Source organism: Sciurus carolinensis, chromosome 19, assembly GCF_902686445.1.
Source record: "Sciurus carolinensis chromosome 19, mSciCar1.2, whole genome shotgun sequence".
Classification (NCBI taxonomy): Eukaryota; Metazoa; Chordata; class Mammalia; order Rodentia; family Sciuridae; genus Sciurus; species Sciurus carolinensis.
In genome coordinates this window covers 4,541,451-4,555,886 of record NC_062231.1, presented here as the reverse complement: position 1 = coordinate 4,555,886, position 14,436 = coordinate 4,541,451, and the positions used below count along the sequence as shown (strand labels likewise).

The following is a 14,436-nucleotide window of genomic DNA, read 5'->3' as shown; positions in this document are numbered from 1 at the left end:
GTGAGGAACTGCATAATTAAACAAATAATTGCCAATATTTCCCAATGTCATTATGTGTTAGAAGCATGTTCATATATGGTATTTCTTTTTCTTGCACACATAATAACTCGAGAATTCAGGTAATATTACTGAACATACTTTATAGATGAGATGATGAGAGGTTAGAATCTTAGACTGATTAGGATCACACTTGAACTCAATGGGAAATCACAGATACAAATTCAAACAATGTGTCTTAGAGTGTGTAATTCTCAATGTTGGCTCATTTAGTGTATTAAAGATATTATGTTTGTTAATAAACCAGAACAAGGATACCAGGGAAATAATACACCCAGATATAAAACTACTCCATCAAGATTCATTTCTTGAGAGAGAATTCCCTATCATGCAATACTGCCATTTGAATTCCTCAAAAATTGCAGAATTTTCAGTGTGTACTTGAGGCTGATGTGAGAGAAAGATGAAAAGCAAGAAAGGCACCAGTCCAGAAAACCTCACAATGAGATTATAATCAACAACTATTTTCAATAGCATTGGGTAATTCTGAATGGACAGGAATCCAATATACAGTGGGAGTCCCACAACTGTTCTGTAATCCAGATGTGATGTGGTGATGATAGGAAAATTCTATCTGGAGGATGTCAGAGACACTTGAGTGGGGAAGTGGGAAAGGGGTGTTGGGGTGAATTCACACATTTCCTGATGGTAATAGTATAGGCTGAAATTCAAAGGTGGTACTATTTGAAATAAAGTCTTTTTCTTCATTTTCTCCTAAGATATTGACTATTTGATCCTTGCATAAAAGATGAAAAAGAACGACCAACTATATGATTATACTAGCGTAAAAAATGCATTTTTCTTTGAAATTGGCATTGGGATCCCAGCCAACACCATCCTTTTTTTCTTCCACGTCTTCATGTTCCTTCTCCAGCACAAGCTCAATCCCATTGACTTGATCATTGGTCTCTTGGCTCTAATACACCTAGGAATGCTGACAATTTTGCTATACATCATTACAAATAAGATGTTGTCTCAGTATTTTTGGGATGACATCAAATGTAAATCAATCATCTACTTGAACAGGTTTTTGAGGGGCTTCTCCATTTGTGCCACCTGCCTGCTGAGTGTCCTCCAGGCCATTACCCTCAGCCCCAGAACCTCCAGCTTGGCAAAGTTCAAACAAAGCTCCACATCAGATCCTGTGTTCCCTTGCTTTCTTGTGGGTCTTCTATATGTCCTTCAGTACTCATTACTCATTCTCTGCTACTGCTATCTCCAATGTGACCTCAGATTGCATTGTACCTATTACTGAACCCTGTAAAATTGTAAAAATGACTTACTTCCTCAGACATTTATTTTCTGTGTTAGGTGCACTCAGGGATGTCTTTCTTATAGGACTCATGGCCCTCTCAAGTGTGTATATGGTGACTCTCTTGTGCAGACATAAGAGGCATTTCCAGCACCTTCACAGTTCCAAACTTTCTCCAAAAGCATCCCCTCTACAAAAGGCCACCTCAAACATCCTGCTGCTCATGAGCTTCTTCGTGCTCATGTACTGTTTGGACAGCATCTTCTCCTCCTCAAGAACTATGTGGAACAATGACCCTGTTTGTCACTATATTCATTTAATTGTTTCAAATGGCTATGCCACAATCAATCCTTTGCTACTGATCTGTACTGACAAACACATTATTAACTTTTTCAAATATTATTTGGTGAAGATACCACAAACTTAACTACTGATGATAGATAAGTTCTCAATGTGCCAATACACTGGCTTCTGAACAGTAAATCATGGCATAGAATATATGCTGCCTGCATTAAGTGAATATGGAGATATCCATGTTTGGTTAAATCAGCTGCTTTGGGACATGAACAGCAAATAGTTTATAAAATGGTCAATCCTTTTCATTTTGGACATAACGCAAAGGCCCAACATATCTTCTTGGTGCCTGCAACAAGTTTCTATGAGGTGGGTTTCAACTTCATGGCCTGGGTTAGCCATTAGAAACATGTGGAGAGTGTACAGTACTTTTAAATGAGTATTTCAATGAGGCGTATTTTTCCTTAAATAAATACATCAATATTTAATGCCATGAATTACCACCTGATCCATCAATTGACCTTTTAACGATCTGTTAAAAAGAACTGAATGTAAGAACTCAAGTTACCATATGTAATGCTCATAGTAGCATTATTAGCAAGAGCCCATGTTGGAAACATATCAATGTCCAAAAGCATAAGAATGTATAAGCAAAACATTGCCTGGGCATACCATGGAATATTATTCAGCCTGGAACAAAACAATTAATGCCTACAGAAGTAATTTGTAAATTTTGAAAACATTCTTACAAATGACCAGTCAGAAATTATCCAATGTTCTAAGATTCTAATGTATAAGGTAAAAATGAGAGTAGAAACTGATACAAACAGAATATAGAACAGTTAGCATGAACTGAGGAAGAGGGTCAGTGAGTTCTTATTGGATAGCCACACAGTGATAGTTTGGGAAAAGGAAAAATGCTGGAGATTGATGGTGAATGTTTTCACAATAGTATAAATGTGCTTACTGCCTCTGACTGAACTCTTAGCATCAAACTGTTCAACCAGAAGAATGGGAACTGAATTGTAATGGGTTGCACCCCATGTACTTACAACATGTGAAAATACACTCTGGTGCCAGGTGTATCTAAAAACAACACATAAAACAGACTGATGGAATGAAAAGACAAAGGATCAAAATGATAAATTTCTGTTATGTGTACCTTACCATAGCAAAAAGTGACAAATTACCTTCTTTATGTTAAGTGAAATATGCCTGATACCAAAGGACAAACACCACATATTCTCATTCATTTGTAGAAAGTACTAAGTGAAACCAATAGAAGAGATTGGAATGGTGGTCACCAGAGAATGGGAAAAGCAGGGAGAAGAGAGGTGGAAAGAGTGTGGAGAGAGGCACCAGGAATAGTATGGAGGAATCACTTTAGAGACATCTTTAGCACAGTTGGATACGTATAGGTTAAAATGACCGAAATTGTGTTTCAAAATAAAATTCCCAATACATTGAAAAATTAACAGTTGAAGAGATGAAAATGCTTATTAAGATGATCTGATTACTGCAACCTGTAAATGTACTCAGTTACCTAAGATACAGCATAAAAATGCATGTATAAAAATATCTCTTTAAAAAGAGTTTCCAGTAACCTTATAAAAAACTGTGAAAAAAACTCTGTAAAATAAAAGGAATTTCATATGTCATGATTCTCAAGATGCAAAAAATACAATTGATGAATGGATAAAGAAACTGTGATATATATATATATATATATATATATATATATATTCCATTAATACAATGGAATATTTCTCAGCCAAAAAGAATAATGAAATTATGACATTTGCAGCCAAATGGATGAAATTGGAGAATATCATGCTAAGTGAGATAGGCCAATCTCAAAAAACCAAACGATGAATGATCTCACTGATAAGCAGATGATTACATGTAATGGGGGTGGGAGGGGGCAAAAATGCAGGAAGGAGGGACTGTATGAAAGGAAAAGTGGGGTGGCAGGGGTGGCAGGAAGGAAAAAAATAACAGAATGATTCAAGAACTACTACCCTATGTAAATGTATGATTGCACAAATGGTATGCCTTTACTTCATGGACAGAGAAACAACATGTATCTCATTTGTTTATGATAAAAACAAGTTTAAAAAATAAATATATAAAAAATAAAAAAGATGATTCTTAGAGTTTTCTGATAGTTTAAAGGCACTTTAGTGAATTGGGTCCAAATCTTTTTTTTTTTTTATTTTTTGTTTGGTTGGTTTTTGGTTTGGCCAGGAAGTGAACCCAGCAGTGAGTTAACACTGAGCCATATCACCAGAACCTTTTATCTTTTTTTAAAGTGTCTCAATAAGTTGCTTAGACCCTTGTTAATTTATTCAAGACTGGCCTCAAACTTGTGATCCTCCTGCCTCAACTTCCCTAGTACCTGGAATTACAGGTGTGTGACATCTTGCAATTTATCCAAAGAAGGAGGCATATTGTTTTGGATTCAGTTCAGGAGCTATCTGTGCTGTTCAATCTTTCAAGGGTACATTGCCTTAGGTAGCAATAGTTTCTTCATATTCTAGGTAACGTGTCTCCTATGAGGTCAAAATGTCAGATCCAAATTGTATAGGAACATGTGGAAAATGACTGGCCTTGCTAATTCATGCCATGAAAATCATGGATTTGTTGTATTGTTTAATCAGAAAAAGGAAAAAAATATTAGTGGTAATTTTCTAAATAGATGTCAGTATTTTATGTCACTGAATATTTCAAACAATGAACTGTGGGAAATGCTGCAATGTCACATATCTTTTATTCTACTGCCTCATACTATCATTGCTCTTGGTAATTTTGCCCTTAAAATTATGACCTAAGAAACAATTGAAAATTGAGGACTGGTTCAGGTAACTTGTAGACAGGTTGTACATGTATACCTTCTAAATAATGAAGTAATCAAAATGCACATTAGCAGTGCCTTAATTAATGGTCATATCCAACTAGTTAAAATAATGGAATATAATAAAGGGAATTAACAAAGATGGCAGACTAGAGGGAGACTTCATTCCTTTTCCCTCCACAATTTGGGAAGCAGAGGATAACTTTCTCAGTGAGGTAGTCTTTGCTGCTTATCAATCCCATGCTGTTTGCCCCATTTTTTCTAGTGTGAGCACCTGCAGTCTACCAGCATATCTACTATTTTTTGAGTGCAGATTACTCACTAACTGGTGCCTATCATCTGCCATCTTGCTGCTTGCCTCTTGCCTGTCTCTTGCTACCTTTCACCTACTCATCACCCACTGCCCAAGTTTCACCTGCCCATCATCCAACAGAAGCTGGTAGACCAACCACAGATGGCCGGTGGAGTGCCAGCTGCCTGCTGTTGCCTGGAAGTCCATTGACACAGTGCCTGCAGGTTTGGTTACACAAGGCTGCCACCATTTTGAGACAATAGCCAGGACCTGTAGGACCCCTGGCCAGACTGACCAAGCCCCATCTCCAGGACCCCACAGCCTGACTAACCACTCCCTGCCTCCAGGACCTCCAAACAGACTGACTGCTCCCCACCACCAGGAACCCTAGACTGACTGTACCCCACCTCCAGAATCCCGCAACCAGACCCACCACACCCCATCTCCAGGACCACTGCCTGACTAACCAAACTCTGACTCCAGGACCTTGAGCCAATCATGACCACACTGAGCTGCTGCTCCCCATTTGCCAAGATATTTAGAAGCCAGAGTGGCCATCTTGGATTATCCTGGAAGTCATAGCTCCCATCTTTAGGTGGGGCAACTCTCATCCTGAGATACCTGCTGGAGCCTGAAAGCACACTATCAGAAAAGGTTTTAGAAACCTGCAGGGTCACTACATGCCTATAGGGGGATCTGCAATACCCCAGATCTGCAATGCTAGCAGAGAAGATATGTGAACAACACACACACATACACGAAGGGAATAAAATGATCCAAACAAAACTCAATTCAATATTAATAGAATCCAGTGACAGCATGGTAGAAGAAATGTCAGAAAAGGAGTTCAGAATATACATAATTAAAATGATTTGTGAAGCAAAGGATGAGATAAGAGAGCAAATGCAGCAATGAAAGATCACTCCAATAAACAGTTTAAAGAGCAACTGCAGGAAACAAAAGATCATTTCAACAAAGAGACAGAGATTCTCAAATTATACAAAAGGAAATCCTTAAAATGAAGAAAACAATAAACCAAATACAAAACTCAATGGAAAGTATCACCAACAGACTTGACCTCTTGGAAGACAGAACCTCAGACAATGAAGACAAAATATTTAAACTTGAAAATAAAGTTTCCCAAACAGAGAAGATAATAAGAAATCATGAAAAGAACCTCCAAGAACTATGGGACATCATGAAAAGACCAAATTTGAGAATTATTGGGATTGAGGATGGCACAGAGTTACAAACCAAAGTAATGAACAACTTATTCCATGAAATAAAATCAGAAAATTTCCCAAATCTGAAGAATGAAATGAAAAGTCAAATACAAGAATCGTACAGAACACAAAATGCCCAAATCACAACAGATCCACACCAAGGCATATTGTAAGGAAAATGCCTAATATACAAACTAAAGATAGAATCTTAAAGGTTGTCAGAGAAAAGCATCAAATTACAAATAGGGGGAAAACAATACAGATATCAGCAGATTTTTCAGCCCAGACTCTAAAAGCTAGAAGGCCCTGGAAAAACATATTTCAAGCTCTGTAAGAACATGGTTGCCAACCAAGAATCCTATGCCCAGAGAAACTAACCTTCAGGTTTGAGGATGAAATAAAATCCTTCCATGATAAACAAAATTTAAAGAATTTACTAATAGAAAGCCTGCACTTCAGAATATTCTCAACAAAACATTCCATGAGGAGGAAATGAAAAACAACAATGTAGTTCAGAAAAGGGAAGGACAACCTTAAAGGTAAAACCAAAGGAGAAACCAAGTCAAGTTAAAAACCAAAAATAATCCCAAATGACTGGGAATACAAATCATATCTCAATAATAACCTTGAACATTAATGGTCTAAACTCATCAATCAAAAGACATAGTAGACTGGCAGAATGGATTAAAAAGAAAGACCCAACTATATGCTGCCTTCAAGAGACTCATCTCATAGATAAGGACATCCACAGACTAAAGGTGAAAGGATGGGGGAAAAACCTACTAACCACACAAACTCAGTAAAAAGCAGGGGTTTCAATCCTTATTTCACATGAAGTGGACTTCAAGCCAAAGTTAGTCAGAAGGGATAAAGAAAGACACTTCATACCGCTTAAGGGAACCATAAATCAGGAAGACATAATGATCATAAATATTTATGCCCCAAACATGGTACATCCATGTACATCAAATAAATTCTTCTCAATTCCAGTAATCAAATAGACCACAAAACAATTATTGGGTGACCGCTGTCACCACTGATTAAAACTTTCAAATAAAAACTAAGCAAAGAAATCATAGAACTCAATAACACAATCAATAACTTAGACTTAATAGACATATATACAATATTCCATCCATCAATGAGCAAATACAATTTCTTCTCAGCAGCACATGGAACCTTCTTGAAAATGGACCATATGTTATGCCACAAAGCAGCCCTTAGGAAATACAGAAAAATAGAAATACTGCCTTGTGTTCTATCAGATCATCATGGACTGAGAGTAGAAATCAATGAAAAAATAAAAAACAGAAATTACTCAAACACCTGGAGACTAAATAATATGCTATTGAATGAAGTATAGATAATAGAAAACATCAGGGTGGAAATAAAAAAATTTAGAGGTAAATGAGAACAATGATACAACATATCAAAATCTCTGGGACACTCTGAAAGCAGTACTAAGAGGAAAATTCATTGCATGGAGTGCATTCCAGAAAAGAATAAAAAGTCAACAACTATATGACCTAATATTACAGCTCAAATTCCAAGAAAAAGAAGAATAGAACAACACAAAAATAGTAGAAGACAGGAAATAATTAAAATCAGAGCTGAATCAATGAAATTGAAACAAAAGTAACGATTTAAAAAACTGACAAAACAAAAAGTTGGTTCTTTGAAAAACTAAACCAAATAGACAAACCCTTAGCCACAGTAACAAAGAGAAGGAGAGAGAAAATTCAAATTACTAGAATTCATGATAAAAAAGGAACTATCATGACAGACAACACTGAAATACATAACAAAATGAGAAGCTACTTTGAATACTTATACTCCAACAAAATAGAAAATACCAAGTACATCAACAAATTTCTAGAGACATGATCCTCCCAAACTGAACCAGGAAGACATACACAATTTAAATAGATCAATATCAAGCAATGAAAGAAAGTAGCCATCAAAAGTCTACCAACCAAGAAAACCCAGGACCAGATTCTCAACCAAGTTCTACAAGAACTTCAAAGAAGGACTTGTTCCAATACTTCTCAAAGAATTCCAGGAAATAGAAAAGGAGGGAACACTACCAAACTCATTCTATGAAGCTAAAATCACCCTCACACCCCAACTAGCCAAAGACACACCAAGGAAAGAAAATTTTAGACTAATATCTTTGATTAATATACATGCAAAAATCCTTAAAAATCCTGGCAAACCACATCCAAAAATATTGAGAAGATAGTACACCACGATCAAGTGGGGTTCATTCCAGGAATGCAAGGTTGGCACAACATTCAGAAATCTATAAATGTAATTCATCACATCAATAGACTTAAGGTTAAGAATCATATGGTTATCTCAATTGATGCAGAAAAAAGTATTTGACAAAATACAACAGCACTTCATGCTCAAAACAATAGAAAAAATAGGATTGGTAGGAACATACCTCAACATTTTAAAGGCTATTTATGCTAATCCCACAGCCAACATCATTCTTAATGGAGAAAAACAGAACACATTCCCTTTAAAAGCTGAAACAAGACAGGGATGCCCTCTTTCATCACTTCCATTCAGCATCGACCTTGAAATAATAGCCAGAGAAAATAGACAGAAAGGAAATTAAAGGGTTACCAATAGGAAAAGTGGAACTCAAGTTGTCACTATTTGCTGATGACAGGATTCTCTATTTAGAGGATCCAAAAAACTCCACCAGAAAGTTTCTAGATCTCATAAATGAATTCAGCAAACTAGTAGGATATAAAATAAACATGCATAAATCTAAAGCATTTTTACACATAAGTGATGAAACATCTGAAAGCATAAGCCAATCCCAAAAAAACAAAGAATGAATGATCTCACTGATAAGCAGATGATGATACATAATGTGGGGTGGGAGGGAGATAAAAATGGAGGAAGGAGTGATGATATAGAGGCAAAAGAGGGGTGGGAGGGGTGGGAGGGGTAGGAGGGGTGGGGGAAAGAAAAATAACAGAATGAATCAAACATCATTACCCTATGTAAATGTGTGTTTACACAAATGGTATGCCTCTACTTCATGTGCAACCAGAGAAACAAGTTGCATACCATTTGTCTAAAATAAAAATATAAAATAAAATAAAATACTTGGAAATCAATCAAACCAAAGAGGTGAAAGATCTCTACAATGAAAACTATAGAACATTAAAGAAAGAAATTGCAGAAGACCTTAGAAGATGGAAAGATCCCCCATGTTCTTGGATAGGCAGAATTAACATTATCAAAATGGCCATACTTCCAAAGGCACTATACAGATTTAATGCAATTCCAATTACAATCCTTATAACATTTCTCATAGAAACAGAAAAAGCAATCATGAACTTTATCTGCAAAAGCAAAAGATCCTCAATAGTCAAAGCAATCCAGGGCAAGAAGAGTGATGGAGGATGTATCATAATACCAGACCTTAAACTCTACTATAGAGCAATAGTTAAAAAAAAAACAGCATGGTATTGGCACCAAAATAGACAGGTAGACCAAAGGTACAGGATAGAAGACAAGGAGACATACCCACAAAAGTACAGTTATCTCATACTAGACAAATGTGCCAAAAACTTGCAATGGAGAAAAGATATCATCTTCAAAAAAAGGTGCTGGCAAAACTGGAAATCCATATGTAGTAAAATGAAATTAAACCCCTATCTCTCACCCTGTACAAAACTCAACTCAATAGGATTTATGCCTGAGATGCTTCACCAAATACAGGAAAATGTAGGCCCAAATCCCCATCATGTTGACTTAAGAAGAGATGTCATTAACAAGACCACATAGTGCAATAAATAAAAGCAAGAATCAATAAATGGGATAGATTCAAACTAAAAAGTTTTCTCTCAGCACAGGAAACAATCATGTGAAAAGAGAGCCTACAGAGTGGGAGAAAATCTTTTCCACACACACTTCAGAGAGAGCACTCATCTCCAAAGTTTATAAAAAACTTTAAAAACTTTACACCCAAAATACAAAGAACCCAAACACAAAATGCACTAAGGAAAGGGGCAGACACTTCATAGAACAAGATAAACAGGTGATCAACAAATATAAAAAAAAATTGCTCATCATCCCTAGTAATTAGAGAAATGCAAATTAAAACCACCCTAAGATTTCATCTAACTTCACTTAGAATGACTATTATCAAGAATACAAGCAATAATAAGTGTTGGCATGAATGTGGGAAAAAAGTCACTCTCATACATTGCTGATGGAGCTGCAAATTGGTGCAGCCACTCTGGAAAGCAACATGGAGATTCCTCAGAAAGCTTGGAAAGGATGCACCATTTGACCCAGCTATCCCACTCCTCAATTTATACCTAAAGGATTTTATTGCTTACTGAGCACTTAAAATCAGCATACTACACTGATGCAGCCACATCAATGTTCATAGCAACTCAAATCACAATAGCTAGGTTGAGGAACCAAACTAGATGCCCTTCAATTGATGAATGTATAAAGAAACTGATATATATATATATATACATATATATATATGTATACATATATATATGTATATATATATATATATACATATATATATATATACACACAATGGAATATTGCTCAGTCATAAAGAAGGATAAAATTTTGGCATTTGCCTCTAAATGGATGAAGTTGGAAAATATCATGCTAAGTGAAATAGGCCAAGCACAAACAACCAAAGGCCAAATTTTTTTTCTGATAAGTGGATGATGAACATAATGAGGGGTGGTGGCAGGTGGCAGGGGGAAGAGAAGAATGAAGGAAATTTGAATGGTATAGAGGAAAATGGGCCAGAGGGGGTAGGGGAAGGAAAGATAATAGAATGAAACAGACAGGATTACACTATGTATATGTATGATTGCACGAATCATGTTTATCTACATTGTGTACAACCATGAAAATGAAAAGTTGTACCCCATTTGTGTACAATGAATCAAAATGCAGTCTGTAAAAATAAAAAGAATTTTTTAAAAAAAATGATGGGTGTTCAGTTCTAGGATTCACTCTCACTTTTTGGAGTACTTAGTTGCTCTGCTGTGCAGTTGCTGAAGATCCCCAGGGAGCAGGCCTGCCTCCTGTGCACCAAGAAATGGACTCAGAATTGAAGAAGAGGAGGTACTGAGAGACTCGGGAACAACTCAGCCACTGGGCAAGTCTCTCCCACTGGGCAAGGCTCCCAGATGGGGCAGTAGTCACGGAATGCAGGGAATTTTGTCGAGTAGAGTTGCCCAGGGAGACTCCTTTGGAAGCAGTGAACCAAACAACCAGGAGCATTGTAGAGGAGGGCCACCCAGCGAGAGGCTTCAGTGCAGAGTGAGAGTCCCAGGTCTGGGTGGCAGGACCAGACTGCAGGCTGCCTCTTGGCGGAATGCCACCCAGGGAGAGGCTTCAATGCAGGGTGAGGCTCTCTGGCCCAGGTGGTAGGTCCGGTCACCAGGGGGCGTTGCAGAGGAGGGCCACTCAGTGAGAGAGTCCCTTGCAGGGTGAGGCTCCCCAGCACAGGCAGTAGTTCCAGACCCCAGGGAACATCACAGAGGAGGGTTGCCCAGTGAGAGACTCACTCACAGGATGAGGCTCCCTGGCCCAAAATGTAGGTTCTGACCCCTGGGAATATCACAGAGGAGGGCTGCGCAGCCCAGGCAGTAGTTCTGGACCAAAGGGAACATCTCCGAGGAGGGCTGCCCAGCAAGACTACCCCACAGGGTGATTCTTCCTTGCTGGGTGAGACTTTCCCACCAGGGCAGTAGAAGGAGACAGGCCCAGACCAGCCATGCCCCAGCCTGCAGTCTAGTCCCCCTTTGATTGACCATCAGTCAACAAGTGGAGGTGCCTCTGCCCACTAGCAGGGAATATACCCCACTTGAAGGCCACCACACCTAGAGGGACAGTTTCCTTGTGGAGCACTGCATTATCAAGTTCTGTCAAGACTTCAAGCTACAGAAGCCTAGGAGGTGAGTAATTGGAAATCTACAGAGACAAAAGGAACAATCTATTCAATGAAATAATATCAGAAAATCTCCCACATTTAAAGAATGAAATGGAAAAATCTAGTACAAGAGGCTTATAGAACTCCAAATATACAAAATTACAATAGACCCATACCAAGGCACATTAAAATATAAATAATTAACATACAAAATAAATACAGAATATTAAAGGCTGTGAGAGAAAAAAATTAAATAACATTCAGGGGGAAACCAATACAGATATCAGCAGATTTTTCAACCCAGACCCTAAAAGCTAGAAGCACCTGGAACAACATTTGTCAAGCTCTGAAAGAAAATGGATGCCAACCAAGAATCTTATACCCCGCAAAACTTAACTTCAGATTTGACAATGAAATAAAATCCTTCCATGATAAACAAAAGCTAAAAGAATTTACAAAATGAAAGCCTGCACTACAGAACATTCTCAGCAAAATATTTCATGAGGGAGAGATGAAAAACAACAATGTAAATCAGAAAAGGGAGGAATACTCTAAAGGAAGAGCCAAATAAAGGAGAAACCAAGTTGTGTCAAAAAAGCAAATAAGCCAAATGACAGGGAATACAAACCAGATACAAAACACAAAATACAGAGCTCTCCCTTCACAACTCAAGCCCTTCCCACATACTTTAAGGAAACCTGCCTACACAACTTAGGTAGACCCTCTACTCACAAGTGCCCTTCCTACACACCTCTAAAAGCCCCCCCCCCACTCACATCAAGCACTCTTCCTCAGAGGGTCTTAAAAAATACACCACAGACAGACTTTCTTTACAACTCATTGAGCAATTCTAAACATCTTGAATTGCCCACCGAATATACACCAGCAAGTCCTTCCTTCATAATCTCAGAGAGCCTTCCACAAAACCTCAGAATGTTCTTCCTACAAAACTAAGAAAACACCAACTACATATCTCAGATAGACACCACTTCACACCACAAATCCCTTCATGCACACCACCAAGGCACTTACCGACACCGACCAGAGAGTGATTGCAATACTCCTTTGAGTGTCCTCCCTGTGCACCTTAGAGATTCCTTCTACTCTCTTCAAAGAACCCTCCTGTCACACCAGAGTGTAATTTCCCTACTAAACTCAGAGAGATCTCACAACTGTATTCAGGGGCTCTTTCTACACAACTGACATGGCACTCTTATTTAGTAAAAACACCCTTCTACACCCCTCATAGGTTTCTCCTGCACTCCTCATAGAGACCTTCATGAGTACCTCTGAGAACCTACACTACACAACTCACAGTGCTCACCCTAACTTATCTTGGAGAATCCTACTATACACCATAGAGACACCTCCATTCAACATCTATGTGTCTTCCCTACTCATGTCAGAGAAGTGTCACTACTCACCTCAGAAGTCTCTCATTATACAACTAACTGAACCCTTTCTTTTTACCTTAAAGAACCCTCACTATACACCTCAGTGAGCACTCCCTAATCACAAAAGCCCACCTACACACATCATAGAGCCCTCCCTACACAGCTCAGAGGCTCCTCACTACAAACCTCAGAAATCCTTCACTACTCATCCAAGGAGCAGTCTATAAACACCTCAGTGAGTTCTAATTTTACTCCTTTGCCTGTCCTTGGAACACCTCATAGTGCCCTTCTCACCTCAGAGAACACACACTACACCTCAGAGAGTCACAGAGGCCTGCCTTATGCACCTCAAATCCCTCTTTACTCACCTTTCAGAACACTCCTACTCACCTTATAAAGTGGTGAAAATCCTCAGAACACACCACGTACAGCTTCTCTACACACCTCAGAAAACTCTCCTATTGCACTACAGAGCACCATGCTGCACAACTTATAGAGCCCTCCTTTCATCCCTTAGTGTGTTCTCCCTACTTATTCTTTCTACTCACCTGGGACTGTCCACCTTACATACCAGAGACATCCCTGCACATCCCAGAGTCCTCCCTTCACATCAGAGGGAGCCTTCCATACAAACCTCAGAATGCCCTTTTTATAAACCTCAGAAAACCCTACAAACATATCTCAGAAAGCCCTCTTTACTCAACAAAAATCCCACCCTGCACCCCACCAACACGATACCTACACACTTCAGAGAGTCCTCACAATACTTCAATGAGTGCCCTTATTGAACAGCTCAGAGATTCCTTCTACTCCAATCACACTTCACTGTGTTCTCCCTACTCATCTCAGAGATCTCTCAATTCTCACTTCAGAGGGCCTTTTCTACACAACTGAGATATCACTGTGACTTAGGAAAAAACCCCTCATGCATCCCTTATAGATCCATCTTGCACACCTCATAGAGAACTTCTAAATACCTCAGAGCCAACACTACCCACCTCAGAGAACTACACTTCAAATCTCAGAGTGCTCTTCCTACTAACCTCATAGTCCTACCTATTCACCAGAGACCCTTCATTTCAACATTTTTATGTCCTCCTGGCTCATCTTAGAGAACTCTACTACTCACTTCAGAAGTTCC

The 14,436-nt window shown here is 38.5% G+C and overlaps 1 protein-coding gene and 1 pseudogene across 1 annotated transcript; both read left to right on the top strand.

Annotated features, from left to right (window-relative positions):
• Positions 1–805: 805 nt before the first annotated feature.
• Positions 806–1,736, top strand: LOC124971149 (vomeronasal type-1 receptor 90-like). The gene is made up of 2 exons (XM_047534936.1): positions 806–1,280; positions 1,369–1,736. Exons 1-2 carry the CDS (start codon positions 806–808, stop codon positions 1,734–1,736), a joined length of 843 nt encoding a protein of 280 aa, XP_047390892.1.
• Positions 1,737–11,174: 9,438 nt separating this feature from the next.
• LOC124971148 (vomeronasal type-1 receptor 48-like) overlaps positions 11,175–14,436 on the top strand; it is a 135,356-nt pseudogene continuing 132,094 nt past the window's right edge.

What these genes read in the sequence shown, in the direction of transcription:
- LOC124971149 (XM_047534936.1), top strand. Translation starts at nt 806, where the DNA reads ATGAAAAAGAACGACCAACTATATGATTATACTAGCGTAAAAAATGCA. An exon ending in CTGCTACTGCTATCTCCAAT is followed by an intron (nt 1,281 to 1,368) that starts GTGACCTCAGAT and finishes TTTCTGTGTTAG; the next exon opens with GTGCACTCAGGGATGTCTTT.